This window comes from Setaria viridis, chromosome 9 (genome assembly GCF_005286985.2).
Source record: "Setaria viridis chromosome 9, Setaria_viridis_v4.0, whole genome shotgun sequence".
NCBI classification, from domain to species: Eukaryota; Viridiplantae; Streptophyta; class Magnoliopsida; order Poales; family Poaceae; genus Setaria; species Setaria viridis.
Genome location: NC_048271.2, coordinates 4523913 through 4549638, shown reverse-complemented (window position 1 = coordinate 4549638; position 25726 = coordinate 4523913). Strand labels below are relative to the sequence as shown.

The 25726-nt window shown below is 46.1% G+C and overlaps 3 protein-coding genes, 1 non-coding gene and 1 pseudogene across 5 annotated transcripts; all 5 read right to left on the bottom strand.

Annotated features, from left to right (window-relative positions):
• Nucleotides 1–5161: 5161 nt before the first annotated feature.
• On the bottom strand, nucleotides 5162–11169 carry LOC117840399 (uncharacterized). The gene is made up of 12 exons (XM_034720903.2): nucleotides 9356–11169; nucleotides 9109–9242; nucleotides 8942–9011; nucleotides 8742–8825; nucleotides 8285–8401; nucleotides 7752–8198; nucleotides 7099–7505; nucleotides 6901–7000; nucleotides 6751–6810; nucleotides 6535–6621; nucleotides 6279–6416; nucleotides 5162–5763 (listed from the first exon to the last, which is right to left on the bottom strand). The coding sequence occupies exons 2-12, from the start codon at nucleotides 9198–9200 to the stop codon at nucleotides 5443–5445; spliced, it is 1923 nt and encodes a 640-aa protein (XP_034576794.1). The 5' UTR covers nucleotides 9201–9242; nucleotides 9356–11169; the 3' UTR covers nucleotides 5162–5442.
• Nucleotides 11170–16346: 5177 nt separating this feature from the next.
• On the bottom strand, nucleotides 16347–19951 carry LOC140221527 (probable hexosyltransferase MUCI70; annotated as a pseudogene).
• Nucleotides 19952–20174: 223 nt separating this feature from the next.
• LOC117835493 (uncharacterized) lies at nucleotides 20175–22026 on the bottom strand. The gene is made up of 4 exons (XM_034714833.2): nucleotides 21805–22026; nucleotides 21578–21715; nucleotides 21225–21458; nucleotides 20175–20675 (listed from the first exon to the last, which is right to left on the bottom strand). Exons 1-4 carry the CDS (start codon nucleotides 21883–21885, stop codon nucleotides 20397–20399), a joined length of 732 nt encoding a protein of 243 aa, XP_034570724.1. The 5' UTR covers nucleotides 21886–22026; the 3' UTR covers nucleotides 20175–20396.
• Nucleotides 21954–24033, bottom strand: LOC117835494 (uncharacterized). Of its 2 annotated transcripts, none has more exons than XM_072291305.1 (5): nucleotides 23255–24010; nucleotides 22961–23029; nucleotides 22803–22859; nucleotides 22616–22693; nucleotides 21954–22193 (listed from the first exon to the last, which is right to left on the bottom strand). In XM_072291305.1, the coding sequence occupies exons 1-5, from the start codon at nucleotides 23675–23677 to the stop codon at nucleotides 21954–21956; spliced, it is 867 nt and encodes a 288-aa protein (XP_072147406.1). In that variant the 5' UTR covers nucleotides 23678–24010. The 2 variants fall into 2 exon arrangements, with proteins under 2 accessions (XP_072147406.1, XP_034570725.1); XM_034714834.2 differs by having other exon boundaries at nucleotides 22058–22193; nucleotides 22606–22693; nucleotides 23255–24033.
• Nucleotides 23886–23958, bottom strand: TRNAA-UGC (transfer RNA alanine (anticodon UGC)). The gene has a single exon. It is a non-coding gene; the product is annotated as a tRNA-Ala (tRNA).
• Nucleotides 24034–25726: the final 1693 nt, after the last annotated feature.

The window sequence follows — 25726 nt, the reverse complement described above, 5'->3', positions numbered from 1 at the left end:
GTGACTTCAACGCATCTTTCGCTTCTTTGCGTAGTCCTTGTTGAACGGAATCCCTGTAAATAATTTACAACATGAACAGTTGCACCTGAGTCAATCCAACAAGTAGATTTCGAATACTGTGTTTACAAGGATTCATTTACAAATGAGATAATATTCTCAACTTTCTTTGCCATTATCAACTTCAACCAATCGAGGCAATCTTTCTTGTAATGCCCCCGTTTCTTGCAGTGGAGGCACTGATCTTTGTCAATTGTGAAGGAATTTTACTGATGTTGTTGCTGCATGGGAGCCTTTCCACGTGACTTGGAAGAGGAGCTAGCATGTGTATTCTTTTTCTTGTTATCCTTCACATAGTTCAAAGAACCACCATGTGAAGATCTGATTCTGTCATCTTCTTGCACGCACATGGCTATCATCTTTTCCATGTCCCACTGTTCTAGCTGCATGTTGTAGTTAACAACAAAAGTATCAAATTCTTTTGGCAGGGAAGCAAAAACTAGATGAATAATGTGCCCAGGCTTGAGCTCAAGATCCATTGGCTTCAACTTAGCTGCCAGGATGTACATCCTCAGGATGTGCTCTCTTATGCCATTTCCTCCTCCAGTGTACCTTTCTGTAGCCAGCTGCTTAAACAGCTGGGTAGCATATGTCTTTGAGGAACCAGTGAACTAATTCCTTATCTTGTCAAGGTACTCTGCAACGGAGTAACACTCTGCGATCGAGCCCAAAATGGCAGGCTCAATCGTATTCTTTACCAAGGCCATCACTTTTTGTTGGCAGTGGTCCACTGTTTGTTTTCGAGAGTATATGCCAACTCTAGAGGAGCATAATCCCTCTGCTTTTCCTGCCATGCAGCATCAGTATCACTTTCAGCCCTCACTGGCGGCTCTGGAGGTTTTGGCTGTGGTGTGGTGACCACCCAGTCAACCTCTCCATAAACGAAAGCAAGATCAATCCTTTTCCTCCATTTTGTATGGTTGTCTCCTCTCAAAATAGGTATTTCTTTGAGACAAGCCAATAAGTTGAATCCTCCTGAAAGTTACAATTGAAGGTGAGATCATAACAACAATTGCATGATTTATTTCCAACGTTGGTCAAAAAATAAAACATACAACTGTTTATGCAATTTAAATCTACATCACCGTTGGGCAGAAATAGAAATAAATGCATAGAACCTTTTAAATCATGATACAATTATTAACAACGTTAGTCAGAAAATAACAACATCATAATCAATTCTTTAAGGAAAAAAATAACTTTATCATGCTCTCAAATTTAATTGTCTCATTGGTTCAAATTAAATTTAAATAGAGCAACAATTTAAACTTTTGCAGCGGAAACTTTTAAATAATTCTATTTTCAAAAGCAAAAAATACTGTAAAGACTTTATTAATCTCTAAGACAAAATATCCCATTGGTTGAAATTTGAATAGAGATCAAAACTGTGCGAAATTCATCAATTAAATGGCTCTAAAAATAGAAATAAAAAATTGCCAAACTTTACTGTGCATTCTCAGCTTTCCGGCCCAGCAGCAAAAATCGGCCTGCAGCCCGTATCGCGCTCGGCCTACCAGCGAGCTCGGCCTGCTGGCCTTTGCGCGACGCGGCCGGCCCACCAAGGCGGCCCGCCAAGCGACCGGCCCAACAGCTCGGTTCGCTCGTAGTGGCTTAAATCGCCCGGCTTGCGGCTTGGCAGGCCCAACCTGGGCTTGGGCCGCCAATTTGGCCTACCGCATCCTCCCACCTTTGCCTAATCCAGCCCAGACAATCGCAACCGTCCGTCACGATGGATGGTCCTCCGCGCATTTCACCAGATCAAAACCGTCCGACGGCCGGCTCCCCCTCAAACACTAGTTCATTTCTCCCTTTCTCCCCCCGCGTCCTTACGTCGTGGCAGCGGCGGCGGGGTCGTCTCTCCCACGTCCGGCGAGTCCCGGTGACGGTGGTTGAGGGATGGCTCAACCAGCGCATGGCCGCGGCAGCCCCCCTCTCTTTTCCTTTCTTTCCCCTCCCCTTCTCCTTCCAATCTTTTGCGAGATCCAGAGAGATGGCCATGGCGGCCGTGGAAGAAGGCCGGTGCCGCCGCGGGTCCCCTTGCCGGTGCGCACGTTTACCCGAGGGTGAGCACGCCACTGTCGAGTGGACCTCGCTGTGGTGCCATGGCGCCCGCGCGTGGCGATCGCGCCAGTCGGCGAGCGCACGGCTCGGCCGATCTTTTTCGGCGAGCCCGTGGCCTGAACTTTGACGCGCGCGCTGTCAAGCGATGGCCGGCGATGGTGATGGTGGAGGGAAGGAGCCAGGTAAGCTCCTCCCGTCCCTTTTCTTTTAGATCTAGGGTTAGGGTTTGAGTTTTCCTTTCCTTTTTCTTTTTCGACTTTTCATCGTTTGCTTTCTTTTCTCCTTCCCGATCTAAGATCTACTTCTAGATAGGCGACTGATACCATTGTTAGGGATAAGCCTAGGATCTCTAGATGCACATCTAGTCGGGATTTGGGGTTGACATTAAGTTCATAGGGTTCCAGTGTTAACCGAGAGAGAGAGAGAGAGAGAGAGAGAGAGAGAGAGAGAGAGAGAGAGATGGGGTACCTTCACCCCTAGGGGTGGAAGCGGTAGAGCCGTTGGCCATCTCAGGTTCTATTGGTGAAGGTCTGCGCTAGGCAGCGACATGTAGTGCCGTGTCGTGTCGCCGGCGTGGCGGTGGCGGAGCTTCCCGTCAGTATTGCGCCCCCGTGATCGGTCGGTCTAGGGTTTTGTCGGTGGGATGGCTGGTGGCGCAGTGAACCTTGTACCGTGCGCCCCGGGCCCCACCTCTATTTATATAACGCAGGTGACAGGGGCCTACCACCTAATGCTAGGGTGGGTGCCCCCGATCAGGGCATGAGTCAAGGGCTCAATGGGTCGTTGGGCCCATTAGAGAGATCAATCTAACATCCTGGTGCTTCTACAGCATGCAGAGTGACTGAGAAATGACATGTTATAATGCTGCCCTGCAGCAGATGGAAAGAAAGCTAGTAAAAGATTCAACTATGTACGGCCCTTCGTGCCTACCAGATGTTTGATGAATCGCGAACGCAGGAAACTGAGAAGAACAGTAGTACAGGCGTACAGCACAAATACAAATGGAAAAGAACAAACAAACTCCGCCTTGAAGGCTTGAACCCAGCAAGAGGCGGAGAGAGTGGTTAGAGTGGAGCGAAGAGCGCCGCGCTGTTGTGATATGCGGAGATACGGGGAAAGGCGGTCGCATCTCGCACTCCCTGTCCATAGCACCGTGATGGTCGGAGCTCGCGAGGAAGGGGAGCTGCTGCGGGAAGAAAGAAGCTGACGGAGAGGGGTGACGGCGGCAGCGCATGTGCAGGAGACCGGAGACGAAGACGGCAGCGGAGGCGGCGGAACCCGTGCGCTGCTTGGCCTCCTCGGTGCTTGCAAGTTGCAAGGCAGAGCCGCAGAGAGGACGGGGTTGTCGGCCGAGCAGTTCGAGATGCACGGCGTTGCCGCGCAGAAATAGCCTTCCATCTATTTTGGAATATATATTTTTATAGTTTAATAAAACGTATAATATTTATGCAATATCATAAAGCGGATTTGAAAAGTATCTAGTATTGAAATGTTGTGTTTTCTTTGTTTCTTTTTTAAATAGGTTGTGAATCCTTTTGTTGTATTATTTAATGGTGTTGCCTTAGATATAAGCAAAAGCGCTTCAAATTTAAAATTTTTGTCTGCATCAAAGATCAAGTTTTGTAATTTTTTACAACGGAGCGACGAATAATTAAAAATTCGTAAATGAAGCTCAGCAGTCACTATAGAAGCAAACAGGATCTAACATGACTAAGATATTGGCAAAGTATTATCCATGATTTCACCAAGATTTATATCCAACAATAACTATTTATTAATGCAAAAGTAATATGACAAAGAAACAAATCATATCAAAGTGTAACCATTATTTGTGGACACGAAACATTTATAAGAGCACAAAAATACTAGTATTAAGTTGCTTTAAATGGATATTATCAAGATTTAATATTTTTATTGGATACCTCATGTCCTAACGAAGCCAACAAAAGTTAATCCACATTTTTCTACTTTTTTACTTGTATTTTACAAACTGGCAGGACGGCGTTCTAATTTCATGAAAGGTAGAGATTTTCTTCGAAAGGTAGCTTGAGAGAGGCCGGTGGACGGCGGGTCGTATTTCGACAAAGTCCGGGGGGTTTTAAAAAATTCCTGTAGAGGTCTTCGGACGGCAGGTTCGATTTCGATGAAGTCTAGGGGTTTTTGGCAAGATCGCCGGACCTTCGTTAGACGATCCGGGCCCGTCCGCGCGCGATCCGACGGCCGGTGTTCTCTTGGATGATGTGGACGGCTTGCCTGACCGGGAGCGCGACCAGGTTTCAATCATTAAAGATTCGCGAGCAATTGGGTTTACAGGTTGCTGGGTGAGGGACTCGAACCTACCCACATCGGACGGCCTGTGTCGCGAGCTAGCCGGTTCGGATGGTTAACGGGTTATCAGGTGGCGTGGATATCCGCAATGAGCTGGGAATGCACCAGCTCTAAAATGGAGAGATCGCCTAAACTGATGTGATGATGTTTATCGGTGGCAGTGGGCCACGTTCTTGGATATCAACAACCATCCCATTGGTTGCATAATGGTCAATTTCTGAAGACTTCTTGTAGTGAGAAAATCCCATGGTGCTGGCCCAAGACCAATTTGCAACGGGAGATTTCTGAAGACATCTTTTGTAGATTACCTGCGCTCTTGGTCTTGGGCCAAAAGATCAAGAAGGACGTGTGCTGGGCCATGTTTCTCACTGAGTCTGCGCTTACCAACCAAATAGGCCCAACGGATGCATCTTGATCGATTTTTCTTAAAAAAAATTCTTGTATAATTGTCATCAGTGAAATAGTGGATAATAAAACGTAAAATAGGAGGATATCACGCTTTCGTAATACCCCATTTACATAGCTGAAGGTCACGCTTGCAAGTGAATTACTGAGTTCTGCGTTCTGAATAGCTGAAGGTCATCAACTTGTTCCGAATAGAATAGCTGAAGGTCAGCAAGTTGTCATCTTGCCAAAGTCTGATCGCTCCGGGGCAGGAAGACTTCTAAAGCGATGAGCGAGTGGAAACCACGCGATGACACGAGTCACAGCAAAGTAACCACTACTAACATGTTGCTTTCCCATTCCATCCTGTCTCCTGTTCATCTACAAAATAACCTTTTCCCTTTTTTACAGCGGACAATTGGAAACACGCCACATGCCGGCGCCACTGATCGTCTCATCCTACTACCCACACGACACAAAATCTGCACAAAGCCTTGCCTAACTCTCTTTAAACCTTATGGTACACGCATATACTCTACTCCAACTCCAACCAAACTTCAGTTCATCACCAAGCCTACTGCTACTGTTGCAGTCTTGCAGAGACACACACGGTCAGCTGAGGTGAGGGAACGCAAGGTCCCTGGCGAGCAGGTACCGGAAGGCCGGGTTGTAGGGCACCCACTCCACCACCTTGCTCGACGACCTGCCGCCCTGCTGGCACCTCTGCACGGCCATCCTCATGCTCTCCGGGAGGTAGCGCTGGACCATGTCCACGAGCCCCTGCGGCGAGAGCTTCACGTCCTTGGCGTACGCCTCCACCAGCTTCGGGAGCAGCAGCTTCTGCTCCCTCCACACGCCGGCCGTCGCCCGGATGAACTCCTCCTTCGCCGCCTCCAGCTGGTGGAACAGCCGCTTCGGAGTGTACACCCTCACCTGCGTGAAGCCAAAGCGGAGAAAGAAAAAGGGTATGAGTGAGATGATCCTGCATTCAGAAAAGAGGCTTGGCTCGGCACCGCCCGTAATTATGGTAGTAGCAGTGCTTTGATGCAACAGGAGAGATTCCTAGCATGATGGCAGGTGAAAGATTCCTAACAACGTTCCCAATCACCGAAAAGCTTGCACCTCATGATTCATTCCTAAACATTCATGATTTGCTAATGTGACATGATAGGATAGGACACATGCAGCTTTTCATGCCAAATACGTGCTTTAAAGGCTTGCCAATAATTGAATCGCATATATATTCACATGAGTCAATATTGACTTGAGAAAAAGTAAGCATCATAGGGGACAAATTTTTCTTCAGATATATGGTGAAAATTAGTCAAGTTATTAACAAAGTTTTGGTTTACCCTGGTGCCTGTGCACCATGGTGACATAACGTGGCGTCGCCCGACAATGAGCTCGATTTGAAATGAGTTTAAGGTTTTCTGTAACTTGTTGCTTACCGCGGGATCAGAATGGCTCCCCGAACAAAGCGCAAAGCGTAAAAGAGGCTCTGATTGTGCAACGGCAAAGGCTCGCCACTCGTGCCCGGCTTTGCTCACTTTGCTTTTGATCCTGGGGTAAAGCAATGTCCGTAGCCACTGCATTAAAAGGATCAACAGCTGAAATTAGCATGCTTGAGACATATAATCAGTACAGTACGAGCATCACCATGCTTTTAGCCGGGTTTGGACCTAATCATGTATGTTTTCTCCGTACCTGTCCGGGACAGTGCGTATTGCATCCAAGGACCATGCTCTGGATAACGGCTACGTTGATGTTTCGTCCGGCGATTTTGCAGGCAGCCTGTGGTAGTAGAAACACATGTCAGGGAAAGGAGGAACTTGGTCTGAATAAGCACTTCCGAATTTCTGATTGCAGGGCCCTTCCATTGATTCTTCAGAGGAAGCATTTTTACTTTGCGTTTCACTTTACCTTAGCAAGTAGGGATGTCTTCTTCAGATTGTTCTGTGGGACGCCATTCTTCAGATAAGCCTGTCAAAGTATAGTACAATGAGACCCCATCAAGAACAAAGCAGTAAAAGTGCTAAGAAATGGTAGCGAACTGCATCAAGAGAGTATTACATGCATCAACAAAGCATTGTGTATGTTGACCCAGAATGCTATCTTTTCTTCATTTGTCATTCTCCTCAGATCAACAGTTTCCAACCGGTACAATATCAGCCTGAAATATCAAATTCAGTTGACAATAGTCTATGAGCATTGAGCTGACAAATAGAACAATTTCATCGACCAAAGAGTAGACTGTTGCATATAACTCACTTGTACGTCTGGAGTAGGTCCTCAGCTTCTTTCAGCCTCCGACTGTCGCGGCTAATCATAGGAACCTCAACCATTGTGTTGTACGGTCCACTGAACTCCTTCAAACCCTCAACATGGAATGGGTTTATCAACCGAGAGTCAAGAGTATTTTCTCTCTTGTAATTGGGACTCCACATGTCCCCCACATACTGTGGAGATATTGCACTTGCTGAGGAGAATGACGATGTTGGCGAAGACGAGGAGCCATGGTGAACCAACGGAGGATCTGCAAGTCTGCAGTAGATCCCTGCCATGCATCTCACCATCTCTTCTGACAGGTTGTTCGGAGTTTCAGGGATGTGGTCAGCTACATTAGTTCCTAGATACTCTGCTAAGCTTATCATTCCTGATGCACCGGTCTCTCCTTCCTGCTCAAAACATAACAAGAAACTTAAAAACCCTATACAGCTTAAGATTGTAGCTATTTCAGCCTTTGTTTTTCAGTCATGTTTCTCATCTGTCATAAGCACATTGCATCATAGAAATTCTAAAGGACATATATTTTCCCCCTTTCTGTGGCATCTGTGCCATGCATGCAGAGATGATGAACTAGTTTAGCAGGCTACACAGCTAACAATGCCATAATGCTATTTCATCATGAAATAAATCATTACCTCTAGGAATGAAAAAGGTTGTGAGTGGCACGAACGAAGAGCCCTTGCAAGACTATCATCCTCTGAAGGCAATATCCTGGACGAACAAACTCCACGGTACGATAACGCAGACTGGCAGCGGAGGACATCCGAATCAACTGCTCTATCAGGACGAACCGATGTGCAGCAATCTGTCAATGGATCATTCCACTTCTTATGTGGTGGCGGATAGCTGGACCGGAGTGCTGCATCCCCTCTACTCTTGCAAGACTTCATTGCCATCGGCATTTCCCGGAGCTGCCCAGACCGTGAGCTCACTGACGGCTTTGAAGCATCCTGGTGATCAGGAGGAGAAAATGTAGGTGCTTGCTGCTCAAACGCTTTCCGATACAACGTCAGGAGATACTGCTCCATGTTCTTGACCTCAAGCTCCAATGTGGCAATCTCTCGTATCAATTCATTAGCAGCCTGAAAAAATCGAAGTGGTTAACCTGATGAGTGATGAATATTGGGAGAAGAGCAGATTAACAAAACCTATTGGGCAAAGGAATTACTTTTGGCATTGGATTCTCAGGTGACAAGTTGACTGGAGCAGCGTCGGGCCCTAAAGCTTTTTCCAGGGCACCACGCACAACCTGCTGATCCTTGAGGTGCTTTTCTAGTTGCAGAATCTGCATCAGGTGATTAAATGAGGCTACAGTGTAGAGATTTCAGCAGGAAGACAAGGAGCAGCAGCAGGTCTGAAAGAAAAATAGGGCTCCCTCTTTTCTGAGACATTATTTAAGCATTTTTTTCAAGTAATTTCAGGTGAGCAAAGAGTTTGGCAAGAAATTAATAGATGAACAAATTGGAATTTGGTGAAGTGAAAATGTCCTCAAAATGGTTTATGGCTGTTAATTGGGCACCGAAAAAGGGCCAAAACAATTGTTCCATTTCAGAAGCTCATACAGATGGAAATGCAAGGTTCTTATCTGCACTGAACTATACTGAAAGAAATCAGCCTACCGTTACCTCTTTTCTCAAGGTGCTTTGTGCTCCCCTCCCAGGTTGCACATCCTTATTGATGTCGCTTTTCACCTTAGCTTTTACAACTTCCTGGGAAGAATAGATTAAACACAAATTACTCAAAATCACACGATCTGTATGATGAGAAACCTTGCATTCTCTGCACGATACTGTGATAATGCTGAACAGAAGAGGGGAATTTTTACCGGCTTAGGCAGAACGATGGTTTTATCTGAAGAGCGCAAAGCATCTGTAGCATACATATCCTCAAAATAACTGCCATTCAGAAACCGCTTAATCACAATTTGAGCATCCTTGCCGGCAGAATCACAAGAGAAGAAAAAAAAAATTGCAGAAGGCTGCAGACACTAACCTCTTGGATCGCTTGTGCTCTGAAGAACTGAAAGACTTCAGAGGCTTGGCAAAAGCTCTGTGTCCCTTCTTCTCCAGAGCCGCCACCTCCATTGCTCCGCGCAGCTCGAGAACCAGTCAAGAACTGTGAACTGACTGCAAAACGCAAATCAAACCACTGTAAGCAACAAGACCTCAAAGAGAATGCGCGTTTGTAGCCACAATGGAGAAAGAAGGCGATGAAGAGAAATGAACAGGAAACAACTTACAGAGATTTGTCGCTGCTCAGAGCTCAGAACTGAGGAGAGAAGCTGCCAAAATCAAGCAAGAAACTCCAAATGGTCCAAGAACGAAGAAATGGCGTGTTCTGAAGTCACGCTAAGCTCCAAGGAACCCAGCTCCGTCCACACCAAGAAGTGCCGTATCCATCCACCACCACCACTACCCTTCACTCTTCAGGCCAAGAACTAATCAGCCATTTGGAGAGGCAAACGGAAAAGAAAGCCCTCTCTTTCTCTCTCTAACTGCTCTGCATCCACCCGCAATGCGTCTGCGTGTGTGTTGTGTATATATACAGCAGAAGCGAGCACCAATGACACGCTAGTGGCGAGCCTGCAAAAAGGCCGTTGACTGTGACATATCGTGAAAACGCCACACGCACCTTTCCCCCCTCTCCCTGGGGTTCCTTGCTGTGATGGATGAATAGGTTAACCACTGCACCTTTTCCGCATGCCCAGGTCTGAAAACCTTGCTCCTCCCGGTTTTCTTTGTTTTTTGCAGCTGGAGAAACTAGGGTAGGGAAAAGGAAAAGGGGAGCCTTTCCAACCAACCTGGTAATTTGTGCCCTAATCAGGCTTTCTACCCCAACCCTGATACAGTAACAGTTTTGGGGTCCTGAGACATGAGACATGTGGTAGGAGTGAGATTATGGGAGTATACAAGTACAGGCCTAACAGAGCCAAGCCCTGTGATTACCAAACTGACAAAACATCAAAAATATTTTTTTGTATAAACTAGTGCTAGCACGTTGCCTACCAAACCTGCGCAAGACATTTTCACCATACAGTAGCAGCAGCAGCAGTTGGTGAGTGATGCGCACACCAAACGATGACAAAACAAGCCAAAAGCATTAGGATATCATTATACGTATTCCGTTTTGAGACACTGTGTGAGCTTGCTTACTCTTGGTGGTTGATGCTGGCGTGGTGGCAGTGGCCATTGTACTTTGGAGTTGTTAATGGCGCAGGTAGGTTTCTAGTAGATCTATCTGACAAGAGCACTTCAGATCTCTGTACTATTGTCTACCCCATCCAGATTAGTTTGATTTATGACGTTCGTGAGTGGTGACAGTGCCGGCCAGTACATGAAACGGCAGCAGTTAAGAAATTAGCACAATGTCCTGTCCTTGGAAATGCAGGCCTGACATTGAACAAGGTGAAAATAAGCAAAATGTCCTTTGTTGTTTCAATGATAGTTCAAGTTTTCGGAACAGACACGAAACTTGATGGCGCAACACACGATTCAAAACCACAATTTGGAAACATTAATAAAGGATAGTAACGTAGGAACTGAAACTTGTCGAGTGGTCAGGTTTTCTTTTCTTTTTTTTGAAAGAAAATGGTCAGTTTTCCCAGCGGTGGAGATGCTGCATGAGTGACTCAAGCGGCAACCTGACCTTTTACATTTCCACCTTTCTCGGCAGTAAGAAAGTGCAGTTGTCTAAAATAGTATGCTTTCCAACAAGGCTAGAAAATAAACGTAGACATTGCAATGCAAACACAGACTCTGCCTAACAAATCGCCCACTACAGAGGGAAACCGGAGCAAATATGCCATTTGGCTCCTAAAGTGACTCCATCTAGAAGTACTCTACTTGTCCTACCAAATGGATTGACGCGAAACAAAGAAAACTTGTTACTCGCAGTAGGCCTCTAGACCCTACAGCAAAGACAAACAGTCGTTAAAGACAAGAAGGGCGCATTTGTGCAAAAGAACGTTTGTTTAAGCCAAGGGCCCAAAAGAATGGAAGAAAAGATGGGGTTCGGCCTCAAAAGGGTCGAAAGGCAGGGCAGGGCAGGGGAGGTCCCGGCCGGCAGTGCATGGCTGGCTGCCCCTGTCCCGTTCCCTCTCGTCCGCTCCGGCGCGTCCCGCCCCCCTCGCCGTCTTTCTTTGCCCGCCATGAAAAGCAGGCGACGGGGGAGGCGCGAGCACTTGTCCGATGCTGCAGGGAGGCGCTCGCTTGTCACGGGGAATTTCACCTTCCCCGTGGCCGCGAGCCGTTGTTGGGCGGGGGCGTGCGGGGGTGGGTTCGGTTCGGTGCTCCGGCGGCCGAGTTGGGGGGATGAGGCTCCTCGGCAGGTAGCTGGGGCTGTTCTTGCCCGGTACCACATGTCAATGAACCAACCGTTCTCAGCAGTGCTGCAGAGGAACCAAAGTTGGGGGGCTTGGGAGGGCGTGGCGTGGGCAGGGTAGGTCAGGCTGCTGTAGCCGTGCGGTGCAGGGGGGAAAGTGGACGGCGGAAAGGGTGAAAAGGCTGGGGCTTTTTGGTGATCGTGTGTGGAGCGACGGCTGCGGACTGTCGACGTGTGCAAACGATGTGGTATTTTCTTCGACGCAAAATACTGAAAGAATCCTCTTTTGTAAGCAATCGAGGAGAGGCAAAGGTGCTTAATATAACCAGAAATGTTCGTCCGGTGCTGGAACTCTCTTCTGTAAACTTATTTAAGTTTAATAATAGTTTAACTTGTGATAAAATTAGAAAGATATTTTTTTAGGACTAGTATTTTTCTTTGACGTAAAATATTGAAAGAATACTCATTTTGTAAGGAATGAAAGAAAAGTCAAGACTGTTCAATATAACCAACGATATTATTTCAATGTTCATTACTAACTATTAAAATAGTTAATATGCATTCACTTAGAAAATTGGGGCTTAATATGTAGTACTAGTAGTTAAATTGTTTTATGTTTCCTTTTTATTTTGTAAAAGCAGGTGAACCTTTCTCTATTTTTTTTCAAGAACCTTGAAATCATAAACTTGTGGACCCGAACGTTTACTCTAAATCATGTTGCACTACTTATTGCTGCGATATCCATCCCATTACATTTGGAAATTCGGTCGATCTACTTGTAGTATCCATAACATCTCTACTTCTCCATCTTTGGATACCACTAGATTTGTCACTGTCACTTGCTTATTCTAAACTACTAGTCTTTGTTGATTGCTCCAATAATTCTCTTTCAATCCGGAGCTAAGCAAATGAGCACAATCGGGCAACTAATTGTAGGGCTGGGGTTAGGGCCCTAGCTAGGGTTGAATGAGTGAACGAACCCTAGGTAACAAAGGCTGCTTGGTTACCAGCCATCATTAGCCACATTGAGGCTGCGGTGCCGTTGAAGTTGTGGCGTCCAGAATCAGCACCACAATCGCCACGCCTAAATGAACTGCAAAAGGCTGTGGTAGCAACAACTTTTTCACCAACTAAACATGTACCAAATTGGGTGGTGACGCCACGGCTTTGGCTTGGCAAATGGAGGCGGGGAACCAAACACCCCCTTGAACTAGCCATCCTGTAGCTAAATATATTGAAGCACATTGTGCCCCATTAGTTGTTGCCAAAACACTGAAGTGGAACGGCGGCAGGCAGGCAGGTGAACCGTGTTAACATAACATTTTGATAATCTGTTAATCCGCCAATTGGCAGCTAGCAGTAACAACTTCAGCAGCAGTGCTTCCTGCTAATACAGACAAGCCAACTTAATTTGCACCGTGCCAAATTCGAGCAGTCTGCCGACTGCCGGTCTCCTCCCTCCTTATCGCTGCCATGGGGAGGGGGGCCAAGCGAAGGGAAGGGAAGTGAAGCCCCGCTGGCCTCCATGCCAGCTTCTCCGAGGTCAGGTTTGCCGTTTGCCCTCCCTCGCAGTGACAGTGCGCGCGTACTCCTCCTTGGGTTGTGGCCTGTGAGAAGTAGGTTCGTGCCCCCCATCTTTTCACAGGCCACCACATGGCTTGTCCACGTCAATCCGTGTGAGTGATTGATGGATCACTCCCCGGCGCTGCACATGATTAATCGCGCACCGCAACGCACCAAAAACCTGAGTGCGCGCGTTCACGTTACGCTTCGTACTACCACTCCGACAGCTGACCGTCACCACCGTTCAGTCAACCAAGGTATCAAGGCGTTATTCAGTTCGGAGGGCCACATGTCGGTGACATGTAAGGATGCCACCACAGTGACACAGTTTTTTCCCCCCTGTAGATTAGTACTCCTACCATAAGACTGTTTTTATTTCAAGAAAGAAAAAACGAACAAAAACTTGGTGATTTGGACAAAGAGTGTCACCCCTACGTAACAAGATTGGGAGACAGACATCCTACTTGGCAGCCTGTGATGGGGGCTTGGAATCTTGATTCCCGATGTCAAATGTCACATGGAGAAGACTAGACAATGCTAATCTGCTTTTGCTTTGGTTGCATGCATGGATGGATCTTCTTGAGACCCGGAAAAATGCATGTGCCGCGTGGCTGTCCTGTGCACACTGCACAGAGGTCGCCGAGGCAGGCGACGTCCGATCCTTCCTATCCAATCTACCACACCTGCATCAATCCATCCATCCATCCGTCTAGTTTCCTTGCAAGTCTCGCCAGCGGCCAGAGCCCCAAGGTCTGCTCAGCTGTCAGCTCTCTCACTGCCGCGTCCATCTGGGCCTGCGAGCCCGCTGCCGCGCTCGCGCTCTTTATTGCAACAAGGTCAAAAGGAAAGCGGATCCAATGTGCTCCTTGCAATCTTTGCATAGTTGCATCCACAGGTCCACGGCGGATGATGATTGATCAGCACGGTAGTGACGGTACTGGAGTACCAGCATTGACTCGTGGTTATCATCCACCAGACCACCAGCTCTTTCTTCACCGCTGTAATATTCTTTGATTCTCCCTTCGCCTTTTGTTCAGACTTCAACAGCTGCAGCCTTGCAGAGTGTTGCAGTTGCGGATCAGCTGGGGATCGGTTTAGGTCAACAATGCCATCACCGAGTTTGCCGGATCTGGAGCCTCAAGTGTCAAGATCACAGCTACAGTTACTCAGCTAAGCAATCCCTGAAGGAAGAGAAGACATGGCAGCCAGGAGAAGAATATCCGACGCAGAAAACCATAGTCTTTGACAGAAAAGGTCCAAGCCCATCACAATTACCAACACAAACACTCGCTTATACTAATCAGCAACGACGACTAATCTCAACGAGAGCGGAACATCTCTGGCGCGCCGGCCGGGAATCGCGGGCTCACGTCTCCCGGCGAAAGCACAAGCACAACCGGGCAGTGCTATGCTACGTGCGGCTGCGCGATCTTTAACACGGGGAGGCGGCCACGAAAGTAGCGCGGGCTGGGAAGGGATCAAAGGGGAAAGTCTACGCGAGGAAAGGCCAAAAGAAAGATTCTACTCCTACTGATACTTGGAGATACTCTCACTTCACTGCTGCAGTGCAGCTAAAGTTAGCGGAGGAGGAGTGAGAGCAAAGCGAAAGGGAAAAGGATCCCGGGTTTCAGCCGTCTTTTGGCCGGAAAGACGGGGTCTTCCGTGGATAGATTAGCGTGACCCCCTCCGTGCGCTGCGTGCCTGCGCACGCGTGGGCGTGGACTTCGGATTCTGCAGGCCTTGGATTCGTAGTGCACTCGGCACGGTTCGAGAGAACTTTCCAAAGTCGCATTGGATTCGGCGGCTACGGCTACGGCTACGAGCGTGGGCTTCTCCCTTGAGCCAGCTGCCTAGCCCATAGACGATGATGAGTACGTGCACGTCAACCCCACTAACCACAGTATCGCAACCAAAATATTTCAGAACAAAGTTTTTTCTTTTTGAAAAACATCAGAGCGAAGTCAATTGGCGCATGGGGGTTGCGCGATCTGTTGGGGTTCACTTCACGTGCGCCCTGGTCCCCCGAGGTCGCCACGACAGCGATCCCCCCACCCCACGTTTCCTTCCGATCCTTGATCCTTCCCTTCCCTGTGCACGGCGACGAGCGACAATTTCCGGCACTCCCTGTGCGCCGGCAGCTGGCGCCTCGCGAGAAGTACTGCTGCCCCCGCTCCGCAACAAAAACGGCTGCACTGCACTGCACTGCGCATAACCTACCCTGTAGCTGTAGCAAGGCTTTCCGGCCAAGCATGGCTCGGCGCTCGGGAGCGCGCAGCGGCAGGCCGCACCCTCCCTGCAGTCTCCACAGCCTTGGCAGAGCCATTCATGGCTACCTACCGTCCCTCCAGGGCGCGCGCGGGTTAATGCCGGCCGCAGTGAATGCAATGCGCGCATCCTTCGTCTGCGTCCGCGTCCGCGCTCGAGCACGCCGAGACGGCGAGACCAAGGGGGAGCCTCGGATTCACGGGCTGTGAGGTGAATGAATCAGGCCGATGGCGTCGGAGTAAATGAGCGGAGCAGTAGGCGGATACGCACGGCGACAAGCGCAGGGGCATGCATGCGCCGTGCTGCTTCTTTTGTGTCCGGTCTCGCTTTTGCTTGTGTCGGGTCTCTGGACTCCGAGTAGGTACGTGTTTGTACGCGCCGAATTATTGCTCTGAATGATATGGAGTAACTCCACGGAGGCTGAACATTTATCAAGCCCTGTCAGCGAGAGGATCGATCGATCAATCACAGTCCCCAACGGCTCGATTATCCGCGCGAAACGTGGACTAATTATAAAACTAATGGAATAAGCGAGAGCTAATTCACGAAGCGAATCTATTAAGCATAATTAATTCATAATTAGCACATATTTACTATAGCATCACATGAACTAATCATGGACTAATTAGGCTTAATAGATTCGTCTCGCGAATTAGCCCTCAATTGTCCCTCAATTATGCAATTAGTTTTATCATTAAACTATATTAAATACTCATAATTAGTGTGTAAACACCTGATGTTACATGACTAAAGTTTAGTCTGGGTATAAAACACCGCCTAAGGGACTGTTTGGATACGAGGTGCACATCGAATGTTCGAATGCTAATTAGGAGGACTAAACATAAGCTAATTATAAAACTAATTGCAGAACCTTGTGCTAATTCGCGAGACGAATCTATTAAACCTAATTAATCCATCATTAAACCTAATTAATCCATCATTAGCAATGGTTACTGTAGCACCATATTATCAAATCATGGACTAATTAGGTTTAATAGATTCGTCTCGCGACTCCATCTATGCAATTAGTTTTGTAATTAGCTTATGTTTAGTACTCCTAATTAGCATCCGAACATCCGATGTGACAGGTGTTAAATTTTAATAGGGTGTTCAAACACCCCTAAGTACTCCTACGCTGTTATGCAAGTGTCAAGATGAACGATCCGATCTTGCATTGAATTCTTCGGTTCTTCACCAGGAAGAATGGCAAAAGGCTCAGGCCGGCTTTGCCTGAAACATGTCGTCAGCTGCATCCTTCTCTACCCTACCCTAACACAGCTGGTGTACACTGCACTACTTCGATGGCAGCACTCTCACTGTAAATTTCACTACTACGTCAGAGTCCACCTACACAATCATATTTATGACTGCAACTAGTCAGGCCGGCTGATCTCACGCACCAGCAGAGTTACTTGTCGCGACCAAGACGAGACGACCCCAAAGGAGAGGCTCATCTCGCGTCCTTGACGAGCGGCTTCACCTTGCGCCTGTGCCCGAAGCTGTTGACCAGGTCCTTGCGCGCGCAGACGGGGAATAGGTGGACGCCCGGCGGCCTCAGTCGCCGCAGGACGTAGGGGAAGCTCAGCTGATCGCGGGACGTGAACCTGACCACCTCGTTGAACCAGAGGCACATGAAGAGGTTGGTCGAGGGGCCGTGATCCCTCACGAATTCACTGAAGCTTCTGCCAGAGCTGTAAGAGGCAAAAGGAAACAGGGCCGGTTATTGCCATTACCGGGGTCGTAACGAGGACCACAACTGGAAAGGATATGCATGCATGATCTGAACTCTGAAGCGAAGCATTATGTTAGGCTTGCCCTGGCAGTGGTTCCGGTTCTACTACCCAGCCCACATGTCACATGTGGGGTTGATGGGGGCTGAAATGCGTGTGAGGCCGGAGGCCCTCCTCTGTATCACTGATTCAGGGGCAGAAAAGGAGCTCGCTTTTGTGCTAAACGCATGCAACTGACAACTTTATTACTTGTGCCTTTTGCACAACTACAGCTGAGCAGTTGTACGGCGAGATATCTGATGAACACCGAGAATGGTTGCCCAGAGTGATGGATGCTATTTTATTTATTGCTACTAAGTGATGCAGAGGTTCAGTAGCCCAAGTTCCTGATTGCAAGGGTAAACTATTACTACCATGATTGTTACGGGGATACCTATAGAAGAGATAAAATGCAAATCATCTATGCTGCATAGTAACGAGGTTACTAATAGGGACACGATGCAAGGGCATAGCATTATAACCAGATGGCTAACAGAATCAGCTTCAAGAAATGATTAACAAACCGAATGATGGATGAGGCCACAAAGAAATAATGTTCATATGTAAACTATGGACACCAAACAAGTCAAGAAACATAACTGCAAAAGCGAACTATTAAGAAAGGGAAAAGAAGACATAATAAGAGTATAAGATGAAAACAATGGATGCATGTTGAGATTAGAAACACACCTTTCTTCCCATTGAATCTCTTCTCATCAGGAATGCCATCCTGTCGGTACTGATCCAACTGCACTTTAACTTCTTCTGGAGTTGCTTTGTGTTTCTTAACAATCGCTTTCGCCTCGTCATACAGGCTACTCCGTGCTCCATGTTCAGATAATGCTAAAGAAGAGTTTGAACGCCAAAGAAGGGCTTCAAGGACTCCCAATGGATCTCTCCGGAACTGAGATTTTGAATCCACCCAGATAGAGTATCGTGCCATGGGGAAAAGGCGGTGGCTAATCAGCTGATGAAGAACAATCACCAAAACAGAAGTCAGCTTGTGGCAAATGATAATCTACACTGAGATAGTATGCAGATGTATAGAAACTTAGATGCAAGTACGCGTGTTCACTTGTTCAGGAATACCAGCAGGTGAAGGCTTAAAACAGAACATCAAAACACTGCACACTTTTACTTACAGCGAACAAGACAGTGGAGCCACAAATTTACCTTGGGAATTTTCCCATTCAACCGTTGATCTGAGAAAGGAAGATCGCTAAAAAGAATGATCCTCCATAGGCCTATATTGTTGTCTTCACCAATCTTGTTGCCTTCCTCCATACGTATTCCGTTTTGAGACACTGTGAGTTTGCTTAATCTTGGTGGTTGATGCTGGCGTGGTAGCAGTGGCCAGTGTACTTTGGAGTTGTTAATGGTGCAGGTAGGTTTCTAGATCTATCTGACGAGAGCACTTCAAATCTCTGTACCATTGTCCACCCCTTCCAGATTAGTTTGATTTATGACGTTTGTGAGTGGTGACAGTGCCGGCCAGCACATGAAACGGCAGCAGTTAAGAAATTAGCACAGGTGCTCCATAACTAGCAGGTTTGCGAAATCTGCATCTCCTGTGCTTGAAAATACAGGCCTGACATTGAACAAGGTGAAATATAAGCAAAATGTCCTTTGTTATTTCAATGATAGTTCAAGTTTTCGGAACAGACACGAAACTTGATGGTGCATCACAGGATTCAAAACCACAATTTGGAAACATGAAGGCTAGTAACATAGGAACTGAAACTTGTCGAATGGTCAGTTTTCCCAGCGGTGCAGATGCTGCATGAGTGACTCACTTTTTTTCCCCAGTAAGAAAGTGCAGTTGTCTAAAATAGTATGCTTTCCAACAACGCTAGAAAATAAGCATAGACATTGCAACACAAACACAGACTCTGCCTAACAAATCACCCACCACAGAGGAAAACCGGAGCAAACAAGCCATTTGGCTCCTAAAGTGACTCCATCTAGAAGTACTCCTGCCACAGCACTACTTGTCCTACCAAATGGATTGACGCGAAACAAAGAAAAATTGTTACTCGTAGTAGACCTCTAGACCCTACAGCAAAGACAAACAGTCGTTAAAGACAACAAGGGCGCATTTGTGCAAAAGAATGTTTGTTTAAGCCTAGCTTAAGGGTAACACACAAGCAGGGGCCCAAAAGAATGGAAGAAAAGATGGGGTTCAGCCTCAAAAGGGTCGAAAGGCAAGGCAGGCGGAAATCCTATCCATCTTCCGGAAGATTGTTTTGAAGTTAACTTCCAAAGTTTGAGATTCGTGCAAGGAATGAGGTCCGTCAGATCTGCATCAAATCCAACCCTAGCCCCCTCCCCTCCCTCCCCTGCCAGTGCCGCCACCCCCCGTGCGATGGCGATATATATTTAACGATGGCGCCATCACCCGTGCCATATGTGATACTATATAAGGAAAAAATGTACTGGTTACAAGGCTCTAAGCCCAACAAGAAAAAGGGACGGGAGGGGGCTTATGGGAATTACAAAGCCAAGCAAGAAGTAAAATACTTAGCTCTTCCTTGAAAACGTACTTATTATGTGAATTTCATTGATCATTGAACAAAGAACCAATTGTTTTCTATATAAATAAGAGTAATGTAAGAAATTTCAAAAGAATTGAGTTTTGATTATTCAAGATGAAGGAATAGTAGCCCATATATTTACCATTGCATAGATTAATATACTCTACCAACTTTTAGCCATGGAAGAGATATTAAATAAAAAACAAATTGGAGATGCGAGGAGTTGAACCCCGTACCTTTATCATGCATAGATTAACGCTCTACCAGTTGAGCTACATCCCCAAATATTGATTACTTTTGCACAACAAATATTTTTATAACTTTTTTATACACATGGAAGACAAAGAGAAATTAAAAGGAAAAAACATTTTAATGGAGATGCGAGGAGTTGAACCCCGTACCTTTATCATGCATAGATTAACACTCTACCAATTGAGCTACATCCCAACCTATCAATCAAACAATTCTCATATCAAATTCTGCTCAAACATCATGAACTTCATGTGGGACATCTGGCGTAAATTATTCCCATGTAAACAAAATAGCACGCATGAGAAACATGATAAAAGGTCATAGCAGTGACCAAAAATTCACAGTTGACAAGAAAAAAGAAACAAATGGACAAATACACCCACAACACAAATAATTGCACAATGCTAATCACTTTACAAATTACAATGGTAATTGCTTAACTTCATTTGCCAGTGGCCACTATTTACACTGTCAGAATGTTCTAACGTTACATATAAAAAGCCCTCCATATTGCATTCGATTCTGAAAGGTCGCCATATCCTTCAGTAAGTCCGGGTTAACTTTCTGGGAGACATAGTCATCAGCAAAAATAACTAGACCTTGTCTCTCTTAGCTCTTTATTGTTTCCCATTCCAAAATTCCCCAGGTATTGCGGAACATCACAGTTTTCAACATTTTTTACTGACTCATGGGTGAAAGAGAAACAAGAACTTCTGCTCCGTGGAGTGTCAAGGCCATCAAGATCTTCACTGGAGTTGTTTCTAAATTTCATGTGGCATTTTGTGTTACTAAAGTTAACACCATCAGATACATCAGATCCAGTTATGCTAATTGAGCACTGAGTTTGCTTGTCAAATTCCTGAAGTGAAGGGGGGAAACCATAAATGCCATTCTACTGGAATGCCATGAAAAATTCAAGGTGAGGATATCCTCTGAGTTCATACATCAGACAGAAGAGAAACTAGAGAAGGATGAAAATTACCAATGATATTATGATTTATGACAGAAGATATCATGACAATCTATTGATAGAAGGGCAGCAATTTCAGGCGATCCCAGATAAGGTACTATTCGAATGTCATGGGACCTCACTAACAAGCAGCACATTTCATATCCAAATAAATTAAGGTGTTTGCATTTTGAGTTTCTCTCCACAAAAAGTGAAAATATATGTAGCTTCTATAATAGAATAATATTTTTTTTTTTGCGGTGCTCCCTATCGTTCAGAACACTTAACACGCTGGAGGTCATATCATGAAATAAGGGTGCACAATATATTCCAAGAATAATTCAAATTTTAGGGCCATACTACTGTGCACTTCCAAAAAATGAGAGCATATTAGAAGGAACTCAACGAGCCAACTTGAACAACAAAACTCCAAGCTAAGAGAAAAATCAATTCACTAACCTCATGATGGCCATGTTGATCAGCTGGAGTGTGGGGTTCTTGAGAGCTTGATCTCCCTTTGTGGAAAAATCTACTATTGCTCTTTGGTTGGACATTCAAAACTGAATTTAGTTGATGGTCCTCAGGTGACGAGAAATCAGTGCCATCCATTGTTGAAATTGAAACACATTCCTCGAAATAATTCAGTGCCTCTTCAGCTAAATGCCTTGACACTTTCAGTCTTTCTATGCTACTCTGTAATCCCAAAGCAGATATAAAGTTAAGATCAAGATTGCATATTATTAACACAAAACTCTAAATTACATGAATGATAAATGGATTGTATTAGTATCTGGATTAGCAGGTAACATTACCTTTCTTCTTGGCCGTTTTTTATGGGTCTCAGTAAAATTTGAAGCTGTTACTATGCCCTTCAGCATTCTACTCAGTTCTTGTTCCCGCTGCTCTTCAACTGCCAAATCTGCCCGAAGTTTTCGAGCACGTTCATGTGACTGCAATAAGAAGTAAAAAGGTTATAATTGATGAGTGATGACTATGTTTAACTAAAGGCATAACACAGTTAGCACAACAGTTAACAGACCTGTTTGAGTTTTATTGTATATTCTGTAATGTCAGGAGCCAGCTCAGAGGTGTCAGGATCATACTCAAGAGGAGCTCCCATCGCCCCAGCTGCTGGTTTGCTTCATGTGCCATATGTCTGAAACCAGCTCGGAAGCATCTGTATCAAACTCAAGAGGAATTTTCCATTTGCTCCCGGTGCTGTTTTGCGGCATTGTTCCTCACATCAGAGTCCAGTTCAGCAGCATCTGTATCAAAATCAAGAGGGATTTCCACAACATCTTTCTTTCGGTATTCTGTGGCACAATCACTGAAGTCTGAAATAAACTCAGCAGAATCTGGATCGAACTCAGGAGGAATTTCCAGAACTGGATCCACTGGGACAGTTGAATGGTTCTGCTGCCAAATGGCCTGTTGATCAAAGAAGAATAGAAGCGTCATGATTCACGGGCAACTTAGAACAATGAATAAAATATGAATGAAAGGTTTAGACAGAATATAGTAGAGAAAATGGCAAAGTCAAGTTCAAAGCAAAAGCTGGATATAAAGGCAAACTTTTCTCCTTTACAAACAGAAAGCGGGGCTAGCAAAATATTTCTAGAAAACACATTTTCAACCTGGCAATATTGTATTTAAAGAGAATGCGAACTCAGAGAAACAAGTGGGCATCATGTCGGCATGTCCATTATAATTACCAGAAAAAAAAAGGAAAAATGCATACTCCTTAAAGTTGGAAAACATCAATTTTCAAAGTAATCCTTTCCCTAGTTCATAGCTACACCAAGGAATTGCAATGGGCAATAGCTTCACACGAGTGACTCACTAGTTCTTACATGGTCAAGATGATGATCTGGTGAAGAAACAACAGTGCTACATTCTAAATGTGTTGTTTCATCCATATGTCGGGAACCCTGTGTGCAACAAACATACTTTTAGTCAGTGACATGCTCGTGTTGCCTGTAAACCCCATGGCATGCATGATTTGACCAAAGCACAAAGCTACACAAGCTATTCACATACCACTCCAGTTGTTGACCCCTGAGATGAACAGCTTGCACCAATTCCCCTTTGTTTGCTCTGTGAGGCATTTACTGCTTTGTGAGAATACAAGTTCCTTAAAAGTACATAGTTACCGTACACAAACCATCCAATCTAAGGTCCAGAACCAGCGTACATACCTCTGAAATCGAATGCCGACTCCTCCATGACTGCAGTTTCCTTGCCGCATCCCTTGCCCCTGTATCTGTCTGTCAGATGTAGCAAGACAAAACATTTGATGTCAGTCAGATTCAGATTGATGGAGATAGAATGCAGATTGAATGTCAAGTAGTCTGCATATCCACACGGCATATACTAGTTGATCATGTAGTAGAAAGGAAGACAGACAAAATTATGCACATCGTAGTTATGGAAAGCGGGGAAATTTTCTGGGGACAGGTTTTCGGGTGAAATGTGAAGCAGAGACGACTGACCACCGACCGCGCCCGCGAAGCCCTCCTCCCGCGGACAGCGCCAGCACCGTCCGCCGACGGCGCCGAGGCGGAGTGCCTCCGCTGCGGCGCAACGGGCACCGACCGCGCTCTCCCGCCGCGTCCCCCGCCCTTGAGCGGCTCACGCTTTCTGTACCGCCTGGGCGCATCCCCGCCGCCGGCGCTAGTAGCGGTCCCCGCCGGCTGCTGCGGCGGAGATGGGGAGACCGCGGAGTCGAAGAGCGGGTTGGTTCGGGTGTTGGCGTAGTCCTCCTGGAGGCTGTCGTGCCCGCGTGCGCGGGGCGTGGCGCTGACGCTGCGGGAGCGAGAGCGGCGTGGGCACGGGGGCGGGTCGGAGCGGGAAGCGGAGGAGGAGGAGGCGTGAATGTCACGGCGCGTGGTGGACTTGAACGCCGACGACGCCATCCGGCGGTTGGCCGGATTGGTACGGCGGGCAGGCGGAGGAAACGAAACGGCGAGGGTGGAGGGAACCGCGAAAAGAAATGGTGAAAGGAAAGCTGCTGCGGAATTGCGGATTGACAATGGCGGGGTGGGGTAGGTGAGGCTGGCTGAGGATGACGAGTGGGTCCAGTCGCCACGCCACCCTGGAAAGCAACGAAAAATCAAAAGGAAATGGAGATGCGGGGGATCGAACCCCGTGCCTCTCGCATGCAAAGCGAGCGCTCTACCATTTGAGCTACATCCCCTTATCTATATTATTTCCTTAATAAAAGGAAATTATCTATACAATTGGAACTGTGGGTTTAGGAAAGAGAAAGCAACATTCCATTCATAAAAAAGTAATCCTTGATCTCGAGAGCAAATTAGATTGCCGCAACTCATATGAATTGACAATGGGACACGATGTATCAAATATTATCCGCTAATGCATTGATCGGATGTAGTCAATTTGAAAGCTGGGATGCACCACAATCTTTTTTTTTATTGGTGCGGGTTCTCGTCTCAAGAATCGTTAAATTCTTTTGAGAGTTGTGATCTTGACATCTTGTGTTGGCTTACGTATAGAGTTCCTGCCGAGATACAACATATGACTTGTTTGTGTGCATGTGAAGGAGGCGAGGTTGCCGCTATATGGCTTCGCTTATTCCTTGATTTGGAGGATTTCATACTTGTCTAGCATCGAATTGTCTGACAACATCCATGCAAGACAAGAAGGAAAATGCAATTCTCTTGTCTGCCGAACTAGTTTCTTTTATAAGGGCAAATGCTTAACCCAATGTCGTTGCATAAAAGACATATGGTAGCAAGTAATAAAATAAAAAAGACACCCAATGACCCAAACATGGGTCGGGAGTACCTCATCATTTTGTATCTTTCTGTAATGAAAAAGAAATTTCAAAAGAATTGAGGTTAAAAATTTAAATTGGAGATATGGGAGTTGAACCCTGTACCTTTATCATGCATAGATTAACACTCTACCAGTTGAGCTACATCCCAACTTTGATTGTTTTTGCACAATAAATATTTTTATATCTTTCAATGCAGGGAAGACAATACGCCCCAAAAAATGGTAGAGAAATTAAATGAAAGAAACTTTTCATTGGAGACAGGCTCTACCGGTTGAGCTCATCCCCAACTTTTGTTTGCTTTTGTATATTTCAATTTTTATTTTTTATTTTTTGCATGGAAGAAAAACTATTTTTTAGAGATGCAATGGGTTGACCCCTGTAGCTTTTATCACGCATAAATTAACCTCTACATATTGAGCTGCATAGATGGTAGCGTAAGATATTCACGGGTAGTAGATCTCCTACACGAGCTAAACTGTCCTTGATTTATGGAAACCGTATCACAGGAGGAAGAAGAGAGAGAGAGAGAGGCTCAGATGGCGTCATGCACGCGAGTCGTGAACGATACAGGCACGTCACGGCGTTAACGTGCAGGACGGGGAACAGAAAGGCTGTGCCTGTGCCGGCCCGGATCGATCTGTTTACCCACGTATTCGATCTCGACTCAGCAATGGTTACTCATACAATCCTACTCTCGAGAAAACAAAAATGGCATACAGTCCTGCTCTTGAGAAAATAAAAATGATAAATTTGTCAATGAGCATCTTAGGACGTGCTTGGCTCATGACCACAGCTCGCCACGCCACAACCTGTGGCGGCTGTGGCGAGAGAAATCGGCGCCACAGCTTGTGGCGTGGCTGGCGGTAGCCAGAAGCTTCTCAATCCCCGCGTTGCTCCTCACGTTCGCAGCACAGCTGTGGAAAAAGAGAACTGTTGCCTCTGAGCACCGATGGGCCTCGTATTTTGCAGCTCTGGCCTACATTTCTGTGGGCTGGTTCTGTAACAAAAATGCTAGCCCACACCTATCAATCAAAACAATTCTTGTTGTGCTGTGTCGAAAATATCCTCAATCAAGACCATTAAATAATTCAAGCCCCTATTGTTGGGCATCCTTAAAAGATTATTTAACCATTGAAAATAGTTCTATGAAAAGAAAAAAGTTTAT